Source organism: Aythya ferina, assembly GCF_964211825.1.
Source record: "Aythya ferina genome assembly, chromosome: 27".
NCBI classification, from domain to species: domain Eukaryota; kingdom Metazoa; phylum Chordata; class Aves; order Anseriformes; family Anatidae; genus Aythya; species Aythya ferina.
In genome coordinates, this window is record NC_140310.1 from 1,559,868 (window position 1) to 1,580,296 (window position 20,429).

General features: G+C 45.9%; 1 protein-coding gene across 2 annotated transcripts; it reads right to left on the reverse strand.

Annotated features, from left to right (window-relative positions):
- Positions 1 to 536: 536 nt before the first annotated feature.
- NCAPH (non-SMC condensin I complex subunit H) lies at positions 537 to 10,007 on the reverse strand. 2 transcript variants are annotated; one of them, XM_084499715.1, is made up of 17 exons: positions 9,776 to 10,007; positions 9,577 to 9,670; positions 9,142 to 9,234; positions 7,942 to 8,080; positions 7,286 to 7,404; positions 6,807 to 6,996; positions 6,127 to 6,218; positions 5,764 to 5,966; positions 5,157 to 5,305; positions 4,499 to 4,605; positions 3,955 to 4,077; positions 3,527 to 3,634; positions 2,664 to 2,828; positions 2,242 to 2,358; positions 1,917 to 1,996; positions 1,519 to 1,594; positions 537 to 1,055 (listed from the first exon to the last, which is right to left on the reverse strand). In XM_084499715.1, the coding sequence occupies exons 1-17, from the start codon at positions 9,988 to 9,990 to the stop codon at positions 996 to 998; spliced, it is 2,130 nt and encodes a 709-aa protein (XP_084355841.1). In that variant the 5' UTR covers positions 9,991 to 10,007; the 3' UTR covers positions 537 to 995. The 2 variants fall into 2 exon arrangements, with proteins under 2 accessions (XP_084355841.1, XP_084355840.1); XM_084499714.1 differs by having other exon boundaries at positions 7,286 to 7,407; positions 9,776 to 10,005.
- Between the last annotated feature and the right edge of the window lie 10,422 nt (positions 10,008 to 20,429).

A 20,429-nucleotide genomic window follows, 5' to 3' on the forward strand; every position in this document is an offset into this window, starting at 1 on the left:
CAGCTCCTGGGGGCAGAATTGCCTGTGTAGGGCCAGCTCTGTCCCTCAGTGCCCCCTCCAAAGCCATGAAAACAGGTTCCACTACCTGACATACCCACACTGTTAGCAGGGCCCTGAAGGTATTCATAAGCCTCAGTGGCCCCTGACGAACCTCACCCAGGGCCTCCACCTATACCCAGGAGACCCATTTAAGCTCAGCCTTCACCCTCTGCCTGAGCTGCATCAGGAGTGCTGGTCTCCCTGCCTCATCACCTCAGACCTAGACCCAATCCTGACTAGACCTCTTAGCTTGGCCTCAGACCTGCTTTAACACCATGAGCTTGCCTAGTGAACTCAGCTCCTGGTTGAACCTGGCCATCATCTCCAGGTCTTACGTTTACCTCGTTGAGGTACTGCAGGACTCAGTTCTGGCTGGTGACACTCCAGTGATCGTCTCCCCTTAGGAAGCCTCTTGCTGCTCCCTAACACTTGTGTGTTAATTAGTTTTTCCTCTTGCTTCAGAGACTCCTCCTGCCCCCTCTCAAAGGTCCATCAAAGAAGTCTGTAGGAATTTATTATTATTAAGCTCAGTATAAAAGATAAATCACTTCAGGGAAAGACCAGGCAAAGGAACAGGACTTAAGGAAGAATTGGAGACATGAATACCAGTCAGTGTGCTGTGAATTACAAGCAGACAGTGAGTGACACGCAAAGTAGCGTTTGCTAACAGGTACTGGTGGTTCACAGTGAGATTGCAGAACTCTGCTATCAAGGCCCATGAAAGAGGTAATGGATCAAAGATGTCAGGCTGAACTGTAACTGTCCATCCATATGGGCTCTGTGTTTAGGTAGGACTATGTCCATGATTTAAGTCTTTCTGAGCTGGGATTTCTCAACAACAAGTCTGGGAGGAAAAAAATCTGCCGCTGATGAGACAGTCCATAGCAAGAACAGGCCAGCTGGAGAGCAGAACTCTGTCCTGTGGGTAAGTCTTGATGCTCCCCTCTGCACAAGGCTCAGTTACCTTGTTTCACCAGGACATCAGACAAGTCCTCTGTACCCTCCAATATGAGATTCTGTGAAAACGAAAAAGTTAAGTTCAATAAAACCAGGCTCTTCCCTTCGAGTCTGAAGGTTCAGCCTGATGACTGCTCCAAAGCAGCTGAATAAAAACACGAGGAAGGTTCAGAACAACCATAGCCCCTTCTGTCTCCGCTGTTGGTGCACAAGACCAAGGCCTCCCATTAGCCGTTCTACCAGTCTGAAACACCCCCAACACTTATAACAAGAATGCACTCATCCCCCTCTGCTGCCAGACCCAAGGACGAGGACAGACAGAAGTTAGGCTGGAAATGCTGCAAGCACTAAACGATGGGCTTCTCATTCCCAGCATATCAACCTGATTTATGCTCCCTATAAGCATGAAACAGGCTTAAGTTTTAAGGTCCTGATGTAAATATAAAATGGCCCAGCTCTTGGTGCTTTTTACTGTTTCACCCAATACTCCTACCACATCTCCTGTGCACATGTTTTACTTACCTTCTCATTTGCCAAATGCAAGAGGCAGGTGAAGGCTAAAGGGACAGACAGATTTTTCACCATTATAGAAGGCAGCCTATAGGAAGAGAAGAGAGGACATCAGGATGGCCAGTCTACTGAGACCATACAGATAAAAGCATGTCTGCAAACCATCAGGTCATCAAAGATTAACTACATGTGTGACAGCTTCCTCCCACGTCTCTGGTTTTCTCTACCTTTTCCCTCCCACTAGCAAAATACAACCTATAGCTTCCTCAGGGAAACCCAGAGAGCGAGAGAAGATTTTCCCCCATCAGGGTTCAGTTAGCAGATTGTAACAAACACATGGGTCAGGGTTTGCCCAAGCTCAGCTGAAAACTGCCTCATCTTCAGTCCAACCTTTGTTAGGGCTTCTCTACCTGTGAAGCAGTTCCTTTGTGATGTCGCTGAAGGCCTTCTCGCCTGTTACCACTGATGGGTCTTTCTCCGTATCTTCAATCTATTCAGCAAAAAGACAGACACTGCTGAGACAGATTTTGTTCCCCAGAATGCAGCCTCATGCTCAGAGAACAACCACTGCAAGTCACTGCTCACAGTCCATCCTTAACAAACACCCCATGGGAGCAAGACTACTAGAAAGGAATTGCCACTAAACTTGCCCAAGAACAGAGCTAAGCACTGTTACCTGCAGTACATTCTCTGATCCTTGGTCCTGTTAAAGTACGTGGCTCTGCCTGCACTCACCTCTGCCAGTGGCTGTTTTTTTCCTGTATCAAGTAAGATGTCCCACATGTTTTGCTTTAACCTCTTCATGTCCATTTTCTTGGCTGTCTTTGCATACTGAATTGCTATCTTATTGACCTGAGGAAAAGACATTCTGGCTTAGCAGACAACACCTGAGCAGAGGCAGCAGTAGTACCCTCAGTCACAGACACAGGAACAATTAAAACATGATTTTCCCCTATGGGAACAGTGAATGCTATCTTACTACTAAACCCTTATTTTAATTTATTTTATTTTTATTCTCTTACCTGAGCTATCATTTGAGGATAAAGTATCCAGTAGCAAACCCAGGAGATCCTGAACCAGGGACACTGCTGTCTCAGAATTTCTAACCACCCAAGGCAGTGAGCAGTTCACATCTGGGCAACAGCACAAGTCCTTACCTTCTGGGGCTCAGCAATGAGGTTCAGCTCTCCATACATTGCAATATCAGCACCAACAACTCCATTGAACTCCTCGTCTTGACCCTCAGGGTGAGCATTAAGGTTGAAATCCTCTGTTTGGCTCATGAATTGAATGGGATCATTGTCATCACCGCTGTCTGCAGCCTGATCAAGAGCAGATACAGCGGTGAGGCCGCCAAGACATCTCTGAGGAGCCAGAGATGCCCTGCACTGAGATAACAAGAGCACACAGCCTACAGGAGAGTGGTAATACCTGCCCACTTCTCCTGTAGAAGAATCTTCTTCAGCCTCTTCCCACACCTTTTAGCTGGTACTAAGGCTAAACCCAACGGAGATCTAGAGCATGTAATATCAAAAGGCTGATCTACTAGCAAAGTTGACAGAGATGAGGGCTCTCCTGCCAGCATGGGACCAGCTGAGATTTGTAACAAAACACGCTCAGGAGGTTGCATTGGCCTGGCAGAAAATTGAAGCTTTAGAGGAAATGTATTTAAGCAGGAGCTTGAAACAGCTGGGAGCAAGTGTCACTGTGCAGAGATGACTGCAGAGGCGAGTAATAGTATTTACTCTTCCTTCGGGGTAGGTGTGTATGGAAAAAAGCACAGAATGGAGTTTCTGCAGCAAGTTGTCAGGCAAATTCCAAGGGCAGACAGTTTAGTTGATGTTGTTAGTGTACCGGTGAGAGTGAGGGGATAGAATTGTACACAGAGAACCTCCCACAGCTTTGTCACAATCTGATGTCAATTCTATTTCACTAGTAACCAATGCTGGACATAGATTCTTCCTAAATTACTCCTATCACATGTCAAATATTGGTAATAGAAAAATCTTGTCCGGGTTACCTGCACTGCAGGGCAGAAATTGGAGGTGTCATTGGGGTTGTTGTAATCATACTCGTCGATCTCATCTTCATGATCCAATGAGCTGCCTGGCTCAGACGGCCTGCAGAGCTGCAGAGATGAGACTGGGGAGTCAGGAAAGGAAAAACTCTAGATATTTCTCAAAGCAATGCCTACACCTTGTTAATTCATCGCTACCCCTTTTCCCAGTCTGCTGCCTCTTCCTCCTCCTTATGTATCAGCTCACCACCAACTCCCTCGTAAAGCAAAACAGCCAAGCACAGGCCACTCAGTATCCTTAAGAGAGCTAGGTCACTGACTGGCATCATGCTGCCTCATTTCGCAGCCTGAGGAACATCCCAGAGCATTTCAAACAGATCAAGAGTGTTTTTGTGCAAAATCCTCTTGGCAACAGTTCCACAAAGACTTACCTTAACAAGTGGTTTGAGAAACAGCTGGACAATATTGTTAGGATTATAGTTGAAGTCTGCAGGAAGCGTGGTGGCCTTCATGTTTTGGCTTTCCAGAATGGATTTGTTCAGAGTTAAAGCAGCCTGTGGAAGACATTAAATCATGCAATATCCAATACTCAGAGCACAAATAAGTGCTTTGAACACAGGTCTTTGTTCAAAAGGAGAAAAGTTCTGACGTGTTTCCAAAGAGCAGTACTACAACAGTCCGGTCAGTGCATCCAGTGACTTTTGCACCGCATCCTGGGACACACAACTGGGCCTGAAGGGTGTCTCTTACTTACAGGTATTAGCCAAGTAGAATCCATCCTGATTCTTTATTTCAAGGTTGGAAAATCTGTTTGTAACATGTGTTGGAATCAGAAGACCCCTCTCCAAAGAACATGCACAATATTGGGTATACAGAGCCAGTTTCAAAGGAGAATGAGACAAGCCACTTGCAGATGACAGTGCTAAAACACAAATATGGCTGAAGACAGAACAGAGGCAGAAACTCAGTGCATACCTTGGTCTTACGGAAATACGTCTCAAAGTCAATATCCTCATCAAAGTTTACTTCAAATCCTTTCTTTGCCATCTTCTTCTTATTCTGTTGTTCAGAGATAGAACCAGCTGCAGAAAGGAAGGAAACAGTAGTTTGTGACAATGAAGACAAACTCAATCCCATCTTGAGCATTGGATCCACACAGACAGGTCACCTGTGTCCTTTTACAAACAAGGTCTTTTTTCTTTGTTAGGGAAAGCAATAAGTGGTGTCCTCTGCTTCACATTTTAATGGGATCAATATTCTCTTTATAGAAGTAGAAAATAATATTTATTTTTTTTTATTTTTACACAGAAGGTGGGGAAAAAAAACACAGGATCTGTATTAGTACTATCACATCCTATTGCTGCAGTGAGACACCCCCTCAACTTTGAGCATCATTAACGAATGCAACAAATAGAGAACACATTAGACATCAAAGTATCCACACATGACTTAAAGCTCTTCTGGTGTCTGCACTCAGTACTGCTTCCAATCAGGCTAGAAAAGAGCCATGCAGACATGTCCCATCTTTACTGTCTGGGCTTTATGAATCACATACTGCCCATCTCCAAACATAAATAGGACCTGGCAGTAGCTGGATCTTCTAGTATACGAGCCCCTGCCTCTAAATACATACATTTGTGGTGAGGTTTGAAACGCCAGTGGTCTGGGCCAGCCCACATTGACAGAGTTTGGGGACTGAAGTAGGAGTATTCCCCTGGCTTCATGGAGAGATGAAAGCACATGGTTCCGATGTCTCCCTCTCCAAAAGGAACAGCATCAAGTCTGGAAAGAGCACAAGTTGCTCAGTGAAATCCTTCCTTTGACACACAACAGGCCTAAATATGTGTTTAATACCCAGACCAGGTCTGTACAGACATCTCCTGGTCCCTCTGCCAAAACATGTGCAAGATTCTTGCTCTCTAATCAGCAAACAGTACTGTGGGTACTGCACTGTCTGGAGTCTGTGAGGCTACTGCAAAAACAGCGGTGGGTTTGTCAAAGGGCAGGCTGAAAATGGGAGCAGAGTGAGTAGATAAGCAATCACTGGGGAAATGCAACCACACAAAAAGGTTCCCTTGGGAGTCAGAAACACACATTCCTCAATGTACCTGAAACTTGATCATAAAGTAAGCTATAGCCAGATGGAAAGCATGCACAGTAAACTAAAGAACCCCACACGAGCTGTCTTAACTTGTTACTTGCTATCAAAGCAAAACTATAGATTTTCATTGATCACTCACCCCTTGCTCTCACGGACTGTCCTGAAGGACTTGTTTTCTGTGAATTCCCCAATTTCATCTGCTACTTTACTCCTGGGTGAATCAGTGTTGAAGTCATCATCTGGCAGCATGAGAATACCGTCTTCTACATAACTGTCTATCTCTGCATTGATGTTGAACACTTGATCACTCTTCTTAAGTTTATCCAACAGGGCTGACACTGACTGTAAGATAAGAACGTGTTCAGGGGAAAAGTTGCAGGACACCCACAACCCCGTTGCACATCCCCCTGCCCTGTGTATCTCTGAGATCGCCTTGGGGTGACAACTGTGTGCACAGAATACAGCTTAAGTATCCCACCCTGCTCCAAGCCAACTAATATACCTCATCATGGGATTCAGCATTCCAATGTGTAAACTGGAAACCAGCCAGTGAAGAGCAGATGGGGCGTTTTTCAATGCACTGTGATAGCAGCACTAGAGACAAGAACAAGAAGGAGATATTAGACACAGGGTAAAGTAATTGGTAGCTAAAACAAATGCTAGGTGTTAGATTGTTCTTAAAGTTGCATATACAGGCAGCTCTTCTTGCATATAGAGCAGGGCTCGCTGCAAAAGCACTTGGACTTTTTCTTCAGCAGCAAGGTAGGTTCAACTACTTCCGTAACTGAAAGACGGGCATAATGCTGGGAATCTTATCAGAGCAGTAAGGTTTGGTAGTATCTGCAGGGTACTAAAAGCAGTATCTGCTTTAGCAGTCTAAAAAGGTCGGTCCTTAACTGGAACATGCTCGTCTTAATTGCTGTGCAAGCTCAGACCATATGTATGTGCTGTGTGACAGGTCTGCTGGAGGTACAGGTAGAGATCTAAAACCTACAAGGGTCCTAGTTAGTCAGCAACCAGTCTCAGCTTGAGCAGGATCGTAACAAGGGTGCAACAGGGGAGCCAAAAAAAAAAAAAACAAAATACAAGCAAGCTGGCTGAGACTAGAATGAGCATGCTTGGAAGATGAAAAAGATCAAAAGGTCTGGATGGGCCAACTACTTAGTGGTTATCAGCACTCACAGTTTAAATCTGTCACTTTCACAGGATCACAGTTTGGCAAAGTGACGGTTGCCGAAGATGGGAGAGGCACGATCTCCGAGTCAAAGAGGAGCTTACTGTGGCAACTTTGGGTACGCAGGCTGGTGAGGAAAATGCCAGCTGTGCTACATTCATCAAAAGATGCTGATGTTTTCTGAAACATGGTGTCAACCTATAGGTACGGAATGAAGTAGAGAATGAAGCATACAGATGGTGAGACATACATCTCTACAGAAGGCTTTTAAGTACAACACCAAAGGGAGAATGACCTATGCATCTTTTTCACGGCTGCCTCATACAGGAGGATTAAATGCAAGTAAGAACAATCTTGTTATAATAGCAGAATTCAGACATGCATGTGAATATTACAGCCCAAAAGAGGACTGCACAGTTAGGAAAACAAGAGTGAAGTGATGTTTCCTTCTTTCACCCACCACTGCAGCAGTTCCACCTCCACCCACCTCACATCTGCGATTATCATCTGTCACATTGATGTTGTTCAAGTTCTGCTCAATGGTTTTGAATGAATGCTTTTTCTTTGCCTGGACTCTCTTGACAGTACCAGAAGCTGCACTGTCTTCTTCTAAAAGCGGAAGTTACAGTTAGAAAACTTGCAGTTTGTATAGCCAAATGTATGCACACACACAGAAGCCCAGCAGGTACAAAGTTACCCACATAAGTATCGAATGAGCATGAACCACTAACGTTTCATTGGCTGTATATGCTGTAATTCTTTTTATCATGTAAATTTTGTCTTAACAGCACATGACTGTTTTGAAGCAAAGGACAGCAAAGACTAGGGTACTGCACGCGCAAATGTTTCAGATCAGGCTCCCCCTTGTTTGCTTTCAAATTTATCTGGCCAAATCATTAAATACAGGACTGAGCATCATACTCAGGTTCTCATCTCAACCTCCCTTGCTCAAGAATCCAAATTCAGTATTTTTCAGCCCTTGAAAAGAATCAAGCTAGCAGTACTGTCCCAGATATAGAGCAGTGCTTCAAAAACATAAGCTAAGTGCTTCAAAATTCATGGGTGCTGCATTAAGTACACTGACATTTCTTATTTGTAGGTGGAATCAGGAACAGCTTAACAGAAAATGAGTGAATGGCACACCTCCTTTTGGGCTGTCCGTATCTTCTGTAGGTGTCGAGCCCTTGCCCAAGCCTCCAAGAACTTTGTATGTATCTGCATGGACTACATCTACACGCACAGCATAAATCTTCGCACTGGCATCAAGGGTGCCAGCTGCTATCTGACAGAGGAAAACAGGTTGTAATTGTTACAGCTAGAAAGGAACAAGACACAAAAGATGCAAATACAGAAGACAAGCAGCAGACCTGAGTTTCTGAATTCTTGTATTACAAGCAGAACCATGAGCACATATAAAGATTTATCCAGAAACCTATCAGAAATCTAGGTACACAGCAGGGGTCAAGATACATCTTCCCAGGCAGAGGATACAGATTGTTTTATCAAGGTTTTTGGAAGGGATCACAAAGAATACTTAAAGTTGCCAAGATTAAGCAAGGGGAAGAAACAGAAAGGTGCAATTTGCATCTGCAACCTCTCTCTTCCACCTTCTTTTGGTATTTCCTCTTGGTATCGTTCTGTTTTTTCCAAATTACATAGTCAAAAGAAGCGAAGCGACCTTTCCAGATCACAGGTCAACCAAGAAAGGTGAGGAAACACCTACTCCAAACCTGCACACTGTTTCCTGCTTCTTCCTCGGTTTCATCAATTATAAGATACCTAGCTCACAAGTTCCTTGAGGCCACGTTCAAAATCCCTGCCAAGAATTCATCTCTCCCTCATAGCATCAGTGAAGTATGAATAGAACTATGAATAGTCTTTGCCCAGGCAAGTTTTGAAAGGTTGGATGTGGTGCTTAGAGTGGGTGACATTGTTAGTAGAGTGATGGTTGCACCAGATGATCTTGGAGGTCTTTTCCAACCCTAATGATGTTTCTATGTTTCTATATCCTGATGGCTCCTACACTCAGGTCATACTATCTTTTCTTTTACAGCCAGTAACAGAACATGGCTGTAACACCCAGTATTTACCTCAGAAGCCTCACAAGTCTTATTCTTAAACGAGCTCTCCTTTCGAAAGACCATAACTGAAAGGAGAATTTAGCCTTTAATATCTGTAGTACAAAAGCATTCAGCACCATATGGTTCTGTTAAAAACAACTGTGCTGCCTCTACCGGACCTCTTACTGAAAGTTTAATTATTTGAGGTTTTTACTTATTAAAGCCTTAGTTAGTACAGATCAGAGACAAAACACTGCAGTGACCAGGCAGTAATTTCTCTCACCTTGAAGTTCATCAGTTCAGAGTCCTTCTGTTTCAGTATATCTGTCATATAGTCTATCAGGTGTAAGCCAAAAACATTCTTTGTGGTGATTTTCTGAAACAAAGCATACTTGAGAATCAACACCTGGAAAATCATACCTGTCAATCTGCCTGTGCACCATCATTCTGCAAGAGAGGTTGCAGCAAAACCTGACTGCATGTGTACTGTGCCACATCCTACTTAGTTATGCTTGAAAAGCAGTAACAGAGATTCAAATCCAGACCTATCACGGGGCTATGACGCGGCTCAGAGGACCTGGAAGAAGAACTGATGCCACTGCTTGGTGAGGGGTCAAAAACCCTCCTTGGCCCTAGGCAGCTCAGCAACAACGGGCTGACGCGGGACCCAGCGGCGGGAGGCACGACGAGCAGCGCTTCCCGAGGGATGCCAACTCACGTTCTCGGTGAACAGCTTGATGCAGGTGGCGTAGTGGTCCGAGATCTGTGCGTTCGTCCATCGCGGGGCCGCCGACAGCGACGCATCCGGCTGCCTGAGGGAAGCACGGGTCTGCACCGGGGAGCCGGGCTTCTCCCCTCCCCACCCCCCGCGCCGATCGAGCGCGACCCCCACACCGACCCCGGGGCCCAACCCGTACCCGGGCACCGGCGAGACGAGGCCCAGCGACGCCTCAGCGCCGCCGAGCTGCAGGTCCACGGCCCGCGAACGCCGCCGCTGCCGCCTCTCCCGCTCGTCATCGTTGCCGGGGCAGTCGCTCAGCGTGGGGGTGGCCGAGCTGCCGAGCGGCCGCGGCGCGGGAGACGCGAGCCCGTCGCCGCCGCCGCCGCCCCGCCGGGGGGTCGCGACGCTCATCCTGGCAGCGGGCACCGGCCGTGGCCGCGGCCTCCGCGCCGCCGCCTCCTGCCCTCTCTCCGCCTGCGGCCCAATGGGCGCGCGGCTCCCCGCCCGCCCCGCCAATCGAGCGCGGCGGCTCCCGGTTTGAATTCGCCGCGCGCGGTGGCACTGCGCAGGCGTCGGGCGTAACGGCCCCTGCCCCTGCCCCTGCCCCTGCCCCTGCCCCTGCCCCTGCCCCTGCCCCTGCCCCTGCCCCTGCCCCTGCCCCTGCCCCTGCCCCTGCCCCTGCCCCTGCCCCTGCCCCTGCCCCTGCCCCTGCCCCTGCCCGCCCTTTGGTGTGTTGTTCAGTCTTGGAGCCAAGATTTCCCCTTGGAAAACCCGTTATAATTGATGAAAGCTTGTTCCAAGTTGCACATAACAAAACAACAACAAAAATCTAATTAATGAGATGTTGTTGCTGTCAGCGTACTGCCTTTAGAAGCCCGTAAAAAGTGTTGTCAGTGAAAATATGGCTAGGCGCTAGAACAGGTTATGGATTCCCTGTCCCTGAAAGTGCTCAAGGCCAGGCTGGATGGGGCCCTGGTCAACCTGGTCTGGTGGGAGGTGTCCCTGTCCATGGCAGGGGTTGGACTGGAGGATCTTTGAGGTCTGACCCAAGCCATTCTCTGATTCTGGACTCTCCGAGTTCCTAGGGATGTCCCAGAGTTTGTGGTGGGTCTTGGGACTTCCCAGGCTCAGGGAGGAGAGGGAGACCCTGCCCTGGCCCATCTGAGTCCTCTCCCACTTAGGCTGGACAGCACTCAGCAGCTCATGTGTCAGTGCCATGCTGCTGGGGATAGCTTTGTGTTTTTGTTTGTTTGTTTGTTTTAATATAATTTTCAATGGATCCTTATCTTCTTCATTCCTGTCAAATTTTACGTGAGAATGATGTGATATGTGTTATGTAGTTGTGACTTGCGGAAAACGGACTCCACAATCAGTAAGATTGTGAAGTAGGTATATTTCTTCAGCGCTGGGCAGCATGGGGGGTAGTCTCACCAAAGTCGTGCGCACCTGACGCAGCAACTTGCCTTGGTTATATGGAGTAGAGTTACATATGCATGAAGTTTCCCAATACACCTATACATATTCATAAGCTGTCCCCACTTCATATTAAAATTAGTTCTAAGGAGTCATTTCCATAAACTCTTCCCATCTGCACTTGTGCAGTGTATTCTGGTGGTGGTCATTGGGGGTCATGGGGATGAAAGTTGGTGACTTTTCCTCGTCACCGCTAGCTGACCTCTTGTTTTTGCACAGACTCGGTAGCTCCTTGGCTCTTGTTCATCCGCAGGACCAGTTTCTACCAGTTTCTTAATATAGGTTCACACTCCTATTAGGAGACTGACCTTGGCAAGGGGACCAAGGCTTCTTGCTTTAGTTAATTTTCACAATGCACCATAGTTAGCAAAGACATTAAGTAGCATCCTAGCTAATGCCATCAGCGCTCTACCTCTACTTGGTAAGATTCTTCTAACTCCCTCTCTCAGTTGTCGGTTAATAGTTAATGTTTCATACAACCTTTTTAAAACCTGAAATGTGAAATGTCTCCCCTTGTCTGAATTGATCTTTTCTGGAGCTCCAAACTTGGTCACCATGATTTTTAATAAGAACTTTGCTACACTGCTTGCATCTGCATTCGTAGTGGGGACAGTCTTTTCTTTGGTGTGCACTGCCTACCTGGTGCATAACACTAATCTTTTCTGGGAGACTAATAGCTTGTAATGAATTCTTGATCTGTTCAGCATCTGCTCTCTGGCCGCTGCTGGAGGTCATGAAACCTCTTTGTTTCTACAACTGTCCTTAGTGCGGTACATACCAAAAGCATATTTCGAGTCTGTATAGATGTTCACTTCCTTCCCTCGTCCTTCACTGCAGGCTTCTGTCAGTGCTATCAACTCAGCTGCTGAAACACCTCCTCCGTTAGGGAAATGATAGAGAGAGAGCTCCCCACAAAAATTTGCAGTAGCTTATATGCAATTTCCAACAACAAGGCTTGCAAACACCTCCAATCACATCATTACATGCATCCTAACTCCGCAATCCTCATACACAGTGGAGCTTCTGGTGCAGTACAGATGCAGCCGTTAGACTGGCTCCAGTCCTCTGTTCGTATCCCCTGAGACATTGCTTTTCTCCAGGGTTGAAGTTTTCTCAAAACAGAACTTTTGGTGTTGTCACATAATAGGTTATTACTCTAGTACATCCTGCCAGTGTTTACAGCTAGTGTTTACAGCTCTTGGCAGAGACAAAGTGATTAGTTCCTAACTTCTAAGCAGAGCAGTTAACTATTCTCTTGCAGAGCAGGTAATGCAGAGCGGGACAGAGCAATTAACAGTTTCACAGAATCATTGTCCCTCCTCAGCTTTCCTGTAGGCCCCTTCTAGGTACTGAAAAACTTCTATAAGGTCTTCCCAGAGCCTTCTCTTCTTCAGGCTGGACAACCTCATCTTCCTCAGTCTATTTTTGTAGGAGAGGTGCTCCAGCCCCTTGATCATCTTCATGGCCCTTCTCTGGAATCATTCTAATACTTCCAGGTCCTCCTTGTGCTGGGGGCCACAGAGCTGAACGCAGGGCTCCAGGTGGGGTCTAATGAGAGCAGAGCAGAGGGAAACAATCATCTCCCTCACCTTGCGGGTCACTTGAGTGATTCCCCTGCATCACTCAAGGGGAGGAGGTGGAAGGGTGGATGGGGGGAAGGTGGTTTTTGTTAGTGGTGGTGGTTGGTTGGTTTTGTTTCCTTTGTTTCTCACTTCTCTAGCTTGTTAGTAATAGGCAATAAATCTTATCATCTCCCTACTCTGAGTCTGTTTTGCCCATCACAATAATTGTTGAGCATTCTCCCCATCCATATCTCAGCCCTTGAACCCTCTGCATTGTATTTTCTCCCCCTTCCTCTTGGAGGACAGGGCGTGAGAGAATGGCTGTGTTGGACCTCAGCTGCCCAACTGAGTAAAACCACCACAAGAAGACAACTCTCCCACCTTTCCGTCCTCGCCTGTCCCTCCTGAATAGTTTATATACATTGATTACAGCACTCCAATCATTTTGATTCATGCCACCAAGTTTCTGTGATGGTAATCAAATCATAGTTTTCCAGCTGGGCAGTGGCTACCAGCTCTTCTTGTTTGTTTACCCATGTTGTGTTTGTGTAGAGGCACTTCATTTGGGCCAACTATCTGTCCTTTCCTCACGAGCCCTCCCTCCTGACCAATACGGCACTGTCTCTCCCAGTCTGGCCCAAAGAGGATGGTAGCTCATGCTTTTGCTGCAGTGCTGGAGGCAGAGGGACAGGTAAGTGAAGAACAGGGTTTCCTTAAGTTCCTGCTCTTGGTGTTACCCAAGGCAGCCTGTGCTTGTGTGCAGGACCCTGTGAAGGCAGAACGGCTCCCTGCAACATCTCCGCCACAGCTTTTCACCTGTCTCCCCACTTCTCATCAGCTGAGGCTGTGTTTGCATTGCTTTGGTCTCCCTACACTTTGTGGAGGAATGGTTAAGTGAAGTAGGCCATGTGAATGTTGAGCAACTAGGAGGTCGCGAGTTAACAAAGTATCGAACGCAGCTCATATGAGTCTGAGAAAGTACGTAAAATCTGGGAGGTTTCAGGGAGGTTTCAGGGAGGTTTCAGGTACAAGGACATGATATCTGTTGGTGGTCTGGGAAAGTACTAACTGTGTTATTTTGGTTGATGGGAGTGAGAAACTAGCTGATAAAATAGAGAAATGCACTAACCAATCATGAGCTTAGCTTTTGCAATATGTATGAGCTAATTATATTGAATTAGATAAAAGACGACTGAGCTATCCAATAAATCGAAGTTCACTGATCACTCATATTGAGCGTCTGTGTCTTCCTTCCGTCGACAACAAATGTCCTCGCAACAACACTTACTTGCAGGGAATTTTCCAGGGAAAGCTGTTGCACCTCAAATTTCCCTTTCCCAGCAGAGCAAGGGCCTGGTAAGACCCTAGCAAAATCAAACAAATTCAGCAAAATCAAACTGCTGGCCGACACCTTTCATCTTCAGAGGCCTCATGCACCTGATCACAGTGGTTGGGCAAAGGAGACGTGCGCCTCATTTTGGTACAGAGAGCAGGACTGAGGGATGTGCTATGTGCCTGAGGAAAGGCTGAGCAATGGAGGACGTAAAGCTGAGTGTTTTGTTTTTGTAGAATGTCCTGTGCTATAAAAATATTAGCAGAAAGCCAGTTAGATGGCCTGGATCTGCTCCTGCCTCCCACCATCATCCTGACCATGTAGCTGATGGGAAGAGCAGCCTCTCTCCAGTGCCACCGTTTGGACAAGAAACTTCAGTCCTACCTGTCCAGCGTTCTAGTCATCATTCTCTGACACGGGAAAAGCAGCAGCTGCCCCAATCCTTCTTGGGCGATTTAGGTACCAGTAACTGCAAAGTTGCTATAGGTTAATGCCCGAGTTCTTATGGATATGAAAGTGGAGTTCCAGCCTCAACCACTGGATGCAGCAGGAGGAAAAGATGTGGTTTGATTGCAACTGCATTCTTCAGAAGCAACATTGGGGTAGGACCGTGCTGAGCCAACCGTGGCAGCAGTCCCCTGCTCCCCAGACAGAGCAGCTGTGGAATTGCCATGCCATCAGCTGTTTTCTGCACTGACTCCAAGCACCCCAAAAATGGCAAAAGAATAAACTTCTGGAGACTGGCGTCTATTCATAAGCACAGCTGTAGTACCCTGGAGTCCAAGGACACTTGTAAAAGCAACAGTCTTGAGGGAGTAAGTGACTTTTGCAGGCGGTAAAAACCTTGTAGTTTTTTTTTTTTGTCCCAAAATAACTCTGGGTCTGGAGTAAAAGAGTCTTACCCTCTTCTTCATTGGCTCCAGCTGGGCCAGACTAAAATGGAGAGGCTGCAAAAGTCGAGTCATGCTTCATGATGTGTATTCCTAGCAGCAAAAGCCTCATAACAAAGCTTTAATGACTGCTGTAAACAAATCAGTACTTCCAGCTATATGTCCAAAATGAAGGCGGCAGAAGGAACCATGTGGATTTTTAACATCCAAATGAATTATTACTGCTATGGCAATAGCAATGTGTGGAGCATTTGATTATCCTCAGCTATTAGTGATGTTGGCAAGGACAAATCTTCATGCTTTGTATTTAACTGGAAATTAAGAGAATGCATCATTTGGTGACAGGAACTTTTACAAATGGCTGTTCCCCATTCGATCAAGTCCCAAACTACTAAATCACTGACAGGACATTGGGAAACTTGATTTATGACTGTTGGTGGGCGTTTGCCACAGGATGCATTCCCAAAAAGTTTCCTGGTAGATGAAGGTGTGCTGGGATTCTTCTTCTCCTGGAAGAATACTAGATGATCTTATTAGGGAGATGGAAAAATGATTTACAAAAGAAAGCTAGTTGTCCACCCACATGCCAGCAGCTGCCTGCTGCACTGCCAGTGCTTTTCCACCTGCCTGTGTGCACAGCACCAGGGCTGTGGGAAGCTTCGATGCGAAGGGGGATGTCTCTGAGCTGCAAGCAAGTGCTAGAGATGGGTGGAAAGTTGAGAAGAGTAGAAAGGGAAGCATTCCTATCTGAGTGCTGCAGCTGCCATGATGGACTTGAAACCTAATTGGTCATGTCCACGGGACTGCTGAGCTGCTCAGCAGGTTTCTGGGTGGGATGTGCTCCGGACCTACAACATGGGTGGCATAGCAACAGGGATCTTCTCTGCCTATAAGGTTAAAAATTGAGCTGGGGAGTACTGAGCTCACAGTTTTCTGGGGTTGCTGGTACTGCTGCTCCCTGCATGCTGTCTGGACACAAGCCTCACACCCTAGGCTCGACTCAGTGGGCTCACCCATGGCAATGGATTTGCCAGGTTTCCACGTGGACTTTTCTGCATGCATGCGCAGTCACCAAGTGGCTGGGGACCCTGCTGCAATGGCTAAGATGGTTGATTAAGCACAATCAGGGTCTCTACTCAACGGACAAATGACCCTTAAATTAAAAATTATCTGGTAGTTTCTGCATGCCACTGCAGGTACTACAGCAACATTTATTAGCTCACTGGTACTATTCTTATGCAAACAAGTGTAGTTTTTCTTAGTAATAAAAAGTGATTTAATATCTGCTCAGCTTCTGACAGTAACTAGGAAGGTGCTTGGTTTGGGTTTTCATTGCAGATTCTTTCTGGAGACAGGCAAGGCTCAGCCTCTCTGCTTTTTCCTTCCAGATTATGCTATCTGCATTTAGCCTGGTTTGTTATTGCTGTAGAGCTACTTCTGTTTGGCCTTTCTCATACCTGGGGGGCAAAAGGAAGAGATTTAAACCTTGGAAGAGGTAAATGGTGTGATTTCTCTGTGGTCTTGTTGGGAAGGCCTGTTCCTGAGCAGTCTTCCTGGGCCGCAGCTCGGCAATCTGTCTGGAAAGGCTGTAACACAGATTGTACTAACACAGGTTGGATATCTTTTTTCCCCTTGGACCCTGGTTAGCAAGTGCAGCTCTGAACGGGGGGGGGGGGGGCGGGGGGGCAGAGGGAGAGGGCAAAGGATCGTCCAGCAGGGTTTCAGAGCTCGGGATGGCTCTGCTGACTTCTCCCTTTGCAGACACCTGGCTCATTTGCTATGAGCAGTAATGATCTGACCTTTCATACTCTCATCTCTCGTGTTTTATCACCAGGTATAGAGTTTGCACTATAGAATCCAGGATTTCATGGACCCTCTAATGACTGCAAAATCGAATATAAAAATAACTCCTCAAATGCAGCGATGTCTAAATCACTTATAGCACAGCCACAGCATGGACTCATGCTTCCAGCTGTGGAAAAGTCCTCAAGGTCCCAACAGCAATCAAGTTAAGATTTGAGGGATGTGATGGGCTGTAAATCTTCTGAGACTGTTGAAGACAGCAGCAGCCTTGTTAGCAAGGGATGGTGGTGGTGGCTGGCTGTGCCCACACATGCCTCTTGGCAGTTTTCTCTTACAATCAAAGAGAAAGAAATGTGCAGGCCAGTCCAGATACAACCACCGGCTACAGTCCCCAGGAGTTGCAGCAGTGACCGTTTCTGACCACAGGAATCTGCTATGAAGATGCTAGTGCCCACGATGGACTGGCTGAGACAGAGCCTTGTTAATTCACCTCAATTTATTTTGTAATGTAGGAGTCTTAGCAGCTTCAAACAATCATTTCATACTATGTTGCTGTTTGTAAATGAGGGGTTACAGCAGTGCTGAGCTCCCACAGCTTTGTTTGCATGAGGAAGAACAGGATGGGCCTGGTGTAGACACGTGATCTGAATCTGAGCGGGCAAACTCAACAATTTGCCACAACCCAGGCAAAAACAGTGAGTCCTTGCATAGGTTGCCAGCTGTACTGGTGTTTTCAGAGGCAGTAATGCCCTGGAAAGTGCTATCAGTGGCCTGTGCCTTTACTGAGCAGGGAAGAAAAGAAGATAGTTTGAAGAGCAGGAGAGCTCACTTTGTCACGCTTCTTGGCATGCACAGAGCATGGTGCAGTCCTCAAGGAGGACTTTGTTGACAGGTCTCTGATCAGAGCTGCTCTTGAGAGCATTACCTCTGTGTGCTCCGTCCCCTGAGCACGCTGTGTGACACAGGTGTTCCTGGACATGTGCCCAGTGTGCCTCTGCTGCCTTTTTTGTGTTGCTGATGAAATCCTGGTGTGGATAGTGTCTGCCACCACTGTCTGGGTGTCAAACAATGCTTTATCTGGGGGATTTGGAGGGAGAGGCAGTAACACTGATAATGTTAGTGCTTCAAGACAAAGTCTTAACACAACCCCATCTAACAGGGACTTGTCTCTGGAGGTGAGGCTGAAAGGTTATAGCTATGGTACGATTTAGACATGGGCATCAGTTGCAGCCCTTTCAGATTTGTGTGTCTTGCTGGAAGGCAGCAGGACAGGTTTTTTTTTTGTTTGTTTTGTTTTGTTTTTGTTTGTTTGTTTGTTTGTTTCATATCACACACTCACACACAATTTTTATTTTCTTCTGAAGGCTGAGGTACCAGAAATATCATCCAAGGGGACCTACTCCTCTTTGGGGTATGAATTCCTAAATTCCTCAATTTAAATGCATATTTGCAGGCATTTGATGAAGCTGTGCATCAAAGAAGCTTTTGTACTTCCAACAGCTTGTGATAATCAACTGTGCATCCCTCAATACAGATATTATCTGCTGTTGTGATATCATGGCTGCGTGCTTCCACAAAAAGAAGAGTGGTTCAGAATAAGACATCTTTTCCCTCTTTCTCCTTTCACCTCCATTTAAAATTGCTCTCAATTCCTCCCTGAAACCTTTTTAATCAGTCTGGACAGCACAACAGTAAACAGGAATAATGTTTTTGGAAGTGCTTTGCATGGTAATGCTCTTAAGAACCTGAAACGCTGCTATTCAGAATGACTGTGCCTTCAGGAAGGGCTTGACACTTCAGTCTTCTGTAAGCAGAGTATTTTTTTGTTGTTGTTGGAAAGCAGCTTATAGGAAAAGGAAGAGGGGAAAGTAGGATCAGCATACCCTATTTCTGTGGTCCACTAGTTGTGGCATGGGAAGGTGTTCCTAGTGGGGATCTTGACCCTGTGAGATCTCCCAGGATGAAGCCCTGAGCAACCTGATCTCACACAGTGAGACCAGAGGTCCCACCAGGACATCCTAGACCCTTCTGTGACACTTCCCTGCCTATCAAATTGCTCAAATTAATAATATTTGACTTTTAATCAAATGCATTAGAATCATCACCACACTTGAACATCCTATTTAGCAATAATTGCTGTCACCCACTCCCATTCCTTCTCAGGTGTTTGTGTCTTGCTGATGTAAAGTCCTTTCGATGTGATTACTTGGCTGCCCCAAATGCACCAAGAATATGAAAACTGCTGTTAATCCTCATTTCACACTTGCAATTGGATTGGGTTGATTTTTGAATTACCACTGCAGGTTCTTAAATTTTTCATTAGCTAGTGCTTGATTCATTTAGTTCAGTAATAAAAAGTAATTGCATGTCTAAACAACCAGGCCACATTGAGGCAGTGTCTGTAATTCTGCACCAAGTAGCCCCATTTGTGGCAGGGAAACCAAAATCCACTGCAGTCTGCACAGAAATTGATCATGAAGTCAGATGAAAAACACAAAGAACCCACTTTCCTCCACGTACTTGAAACAACTTGCTTCTCATTAAGTTCTAACTTTGTAATAATGATGACTGTTAGACTGTTAGACTGATTCTGTCGAAACCCTAGTTTACCTATTGGTTCTTAGCTGCAAGCAATTAACTATCCTTAATTTTCATTTTCTGGGAATATTTTTGACTCATGTATTAAGCAAACATTTATGCAAAGCACTGTGGAATGCATAAATGTTAATTAAGTTTATCTTGTGTCTTTGCCATAGCAAATAATCAGATTGATGGTTTCACTGAAGTCTGCAAAACCAATCGTGGTGGCTGTCAACAGCTATAAAAAGACACAAGCATAGAAGTGAAAACAAGATGGGTATCCACTCAGTGTGCTCTTGCTTGGTCCTGCTTTCACTGGTGTATCTTGGCTTGACCTGTCTTGTCTCAGCTGCAGATTTGGGTTTTGCCCTGACAGAGAGACCAGAAGGTTTTGCAGGCATAGCATCGACTCTGCCAATGTGTTTTGCTTGCTGTGTGAGAATGTGATGGCATGTGATTGCAAGTGGCAGAGGCCTCAGCTGGGGAAGCAGGATATTGATAGAGAAGTATCCTTGCTCTGCAGTACTTTGCCAGGCTTCAAATGCAGGTAACAACCCCTTTAACTGTCTCCTCTCCTCCTTTGTAAAATAGCTATCTTAAATTCTCCCCAGAGTCTTGACCCTGACACAAATCCACTAGGTAACTTTTGATTTTTACTTTTATTTATATATATATATATATATTATTTTCCTTTTTGATTTTTTTTTTTTTCATATCTGATTGCAGGGGGAAGAAATGAGCAAACTGGGACAGAGCAGGGCATGAGAAATCTGGATTTGCCCATATGATTTCTGCAGCAGATCACTGTTAAAATGAGCATATTTTATAACCAAGCAGATTCCCATATAGTCTGTACAAGTGCATTTAGGTACTGGCATGAGGCTTTTTGGGAAAGGCGATGCATTGATGCTGACCTCTTGTTTGAATCAAACAAACTGAATCTCACTGAAAATTGGGATTTGCTCTCAGGTTCCTGCTATGGGGGAGCTTGGCTGAGAGCAGATGCCTATATAAAGCACAGCACAGCAGCAGTGCATCACACTGTTTGTTTTTTCTCTCCCTTTTTCATGATAAAATAATCCATGAAAATAAACAGGGCTTAAAAGGCATATGGGGCAGGGCCTTTGGTAGCAATGTCAGTCAGCTGTGCCTTGACAATTCTTAGAGATTAAAAACTGCAGATTTCAGCCAACTAGAGCTGATAGCAAA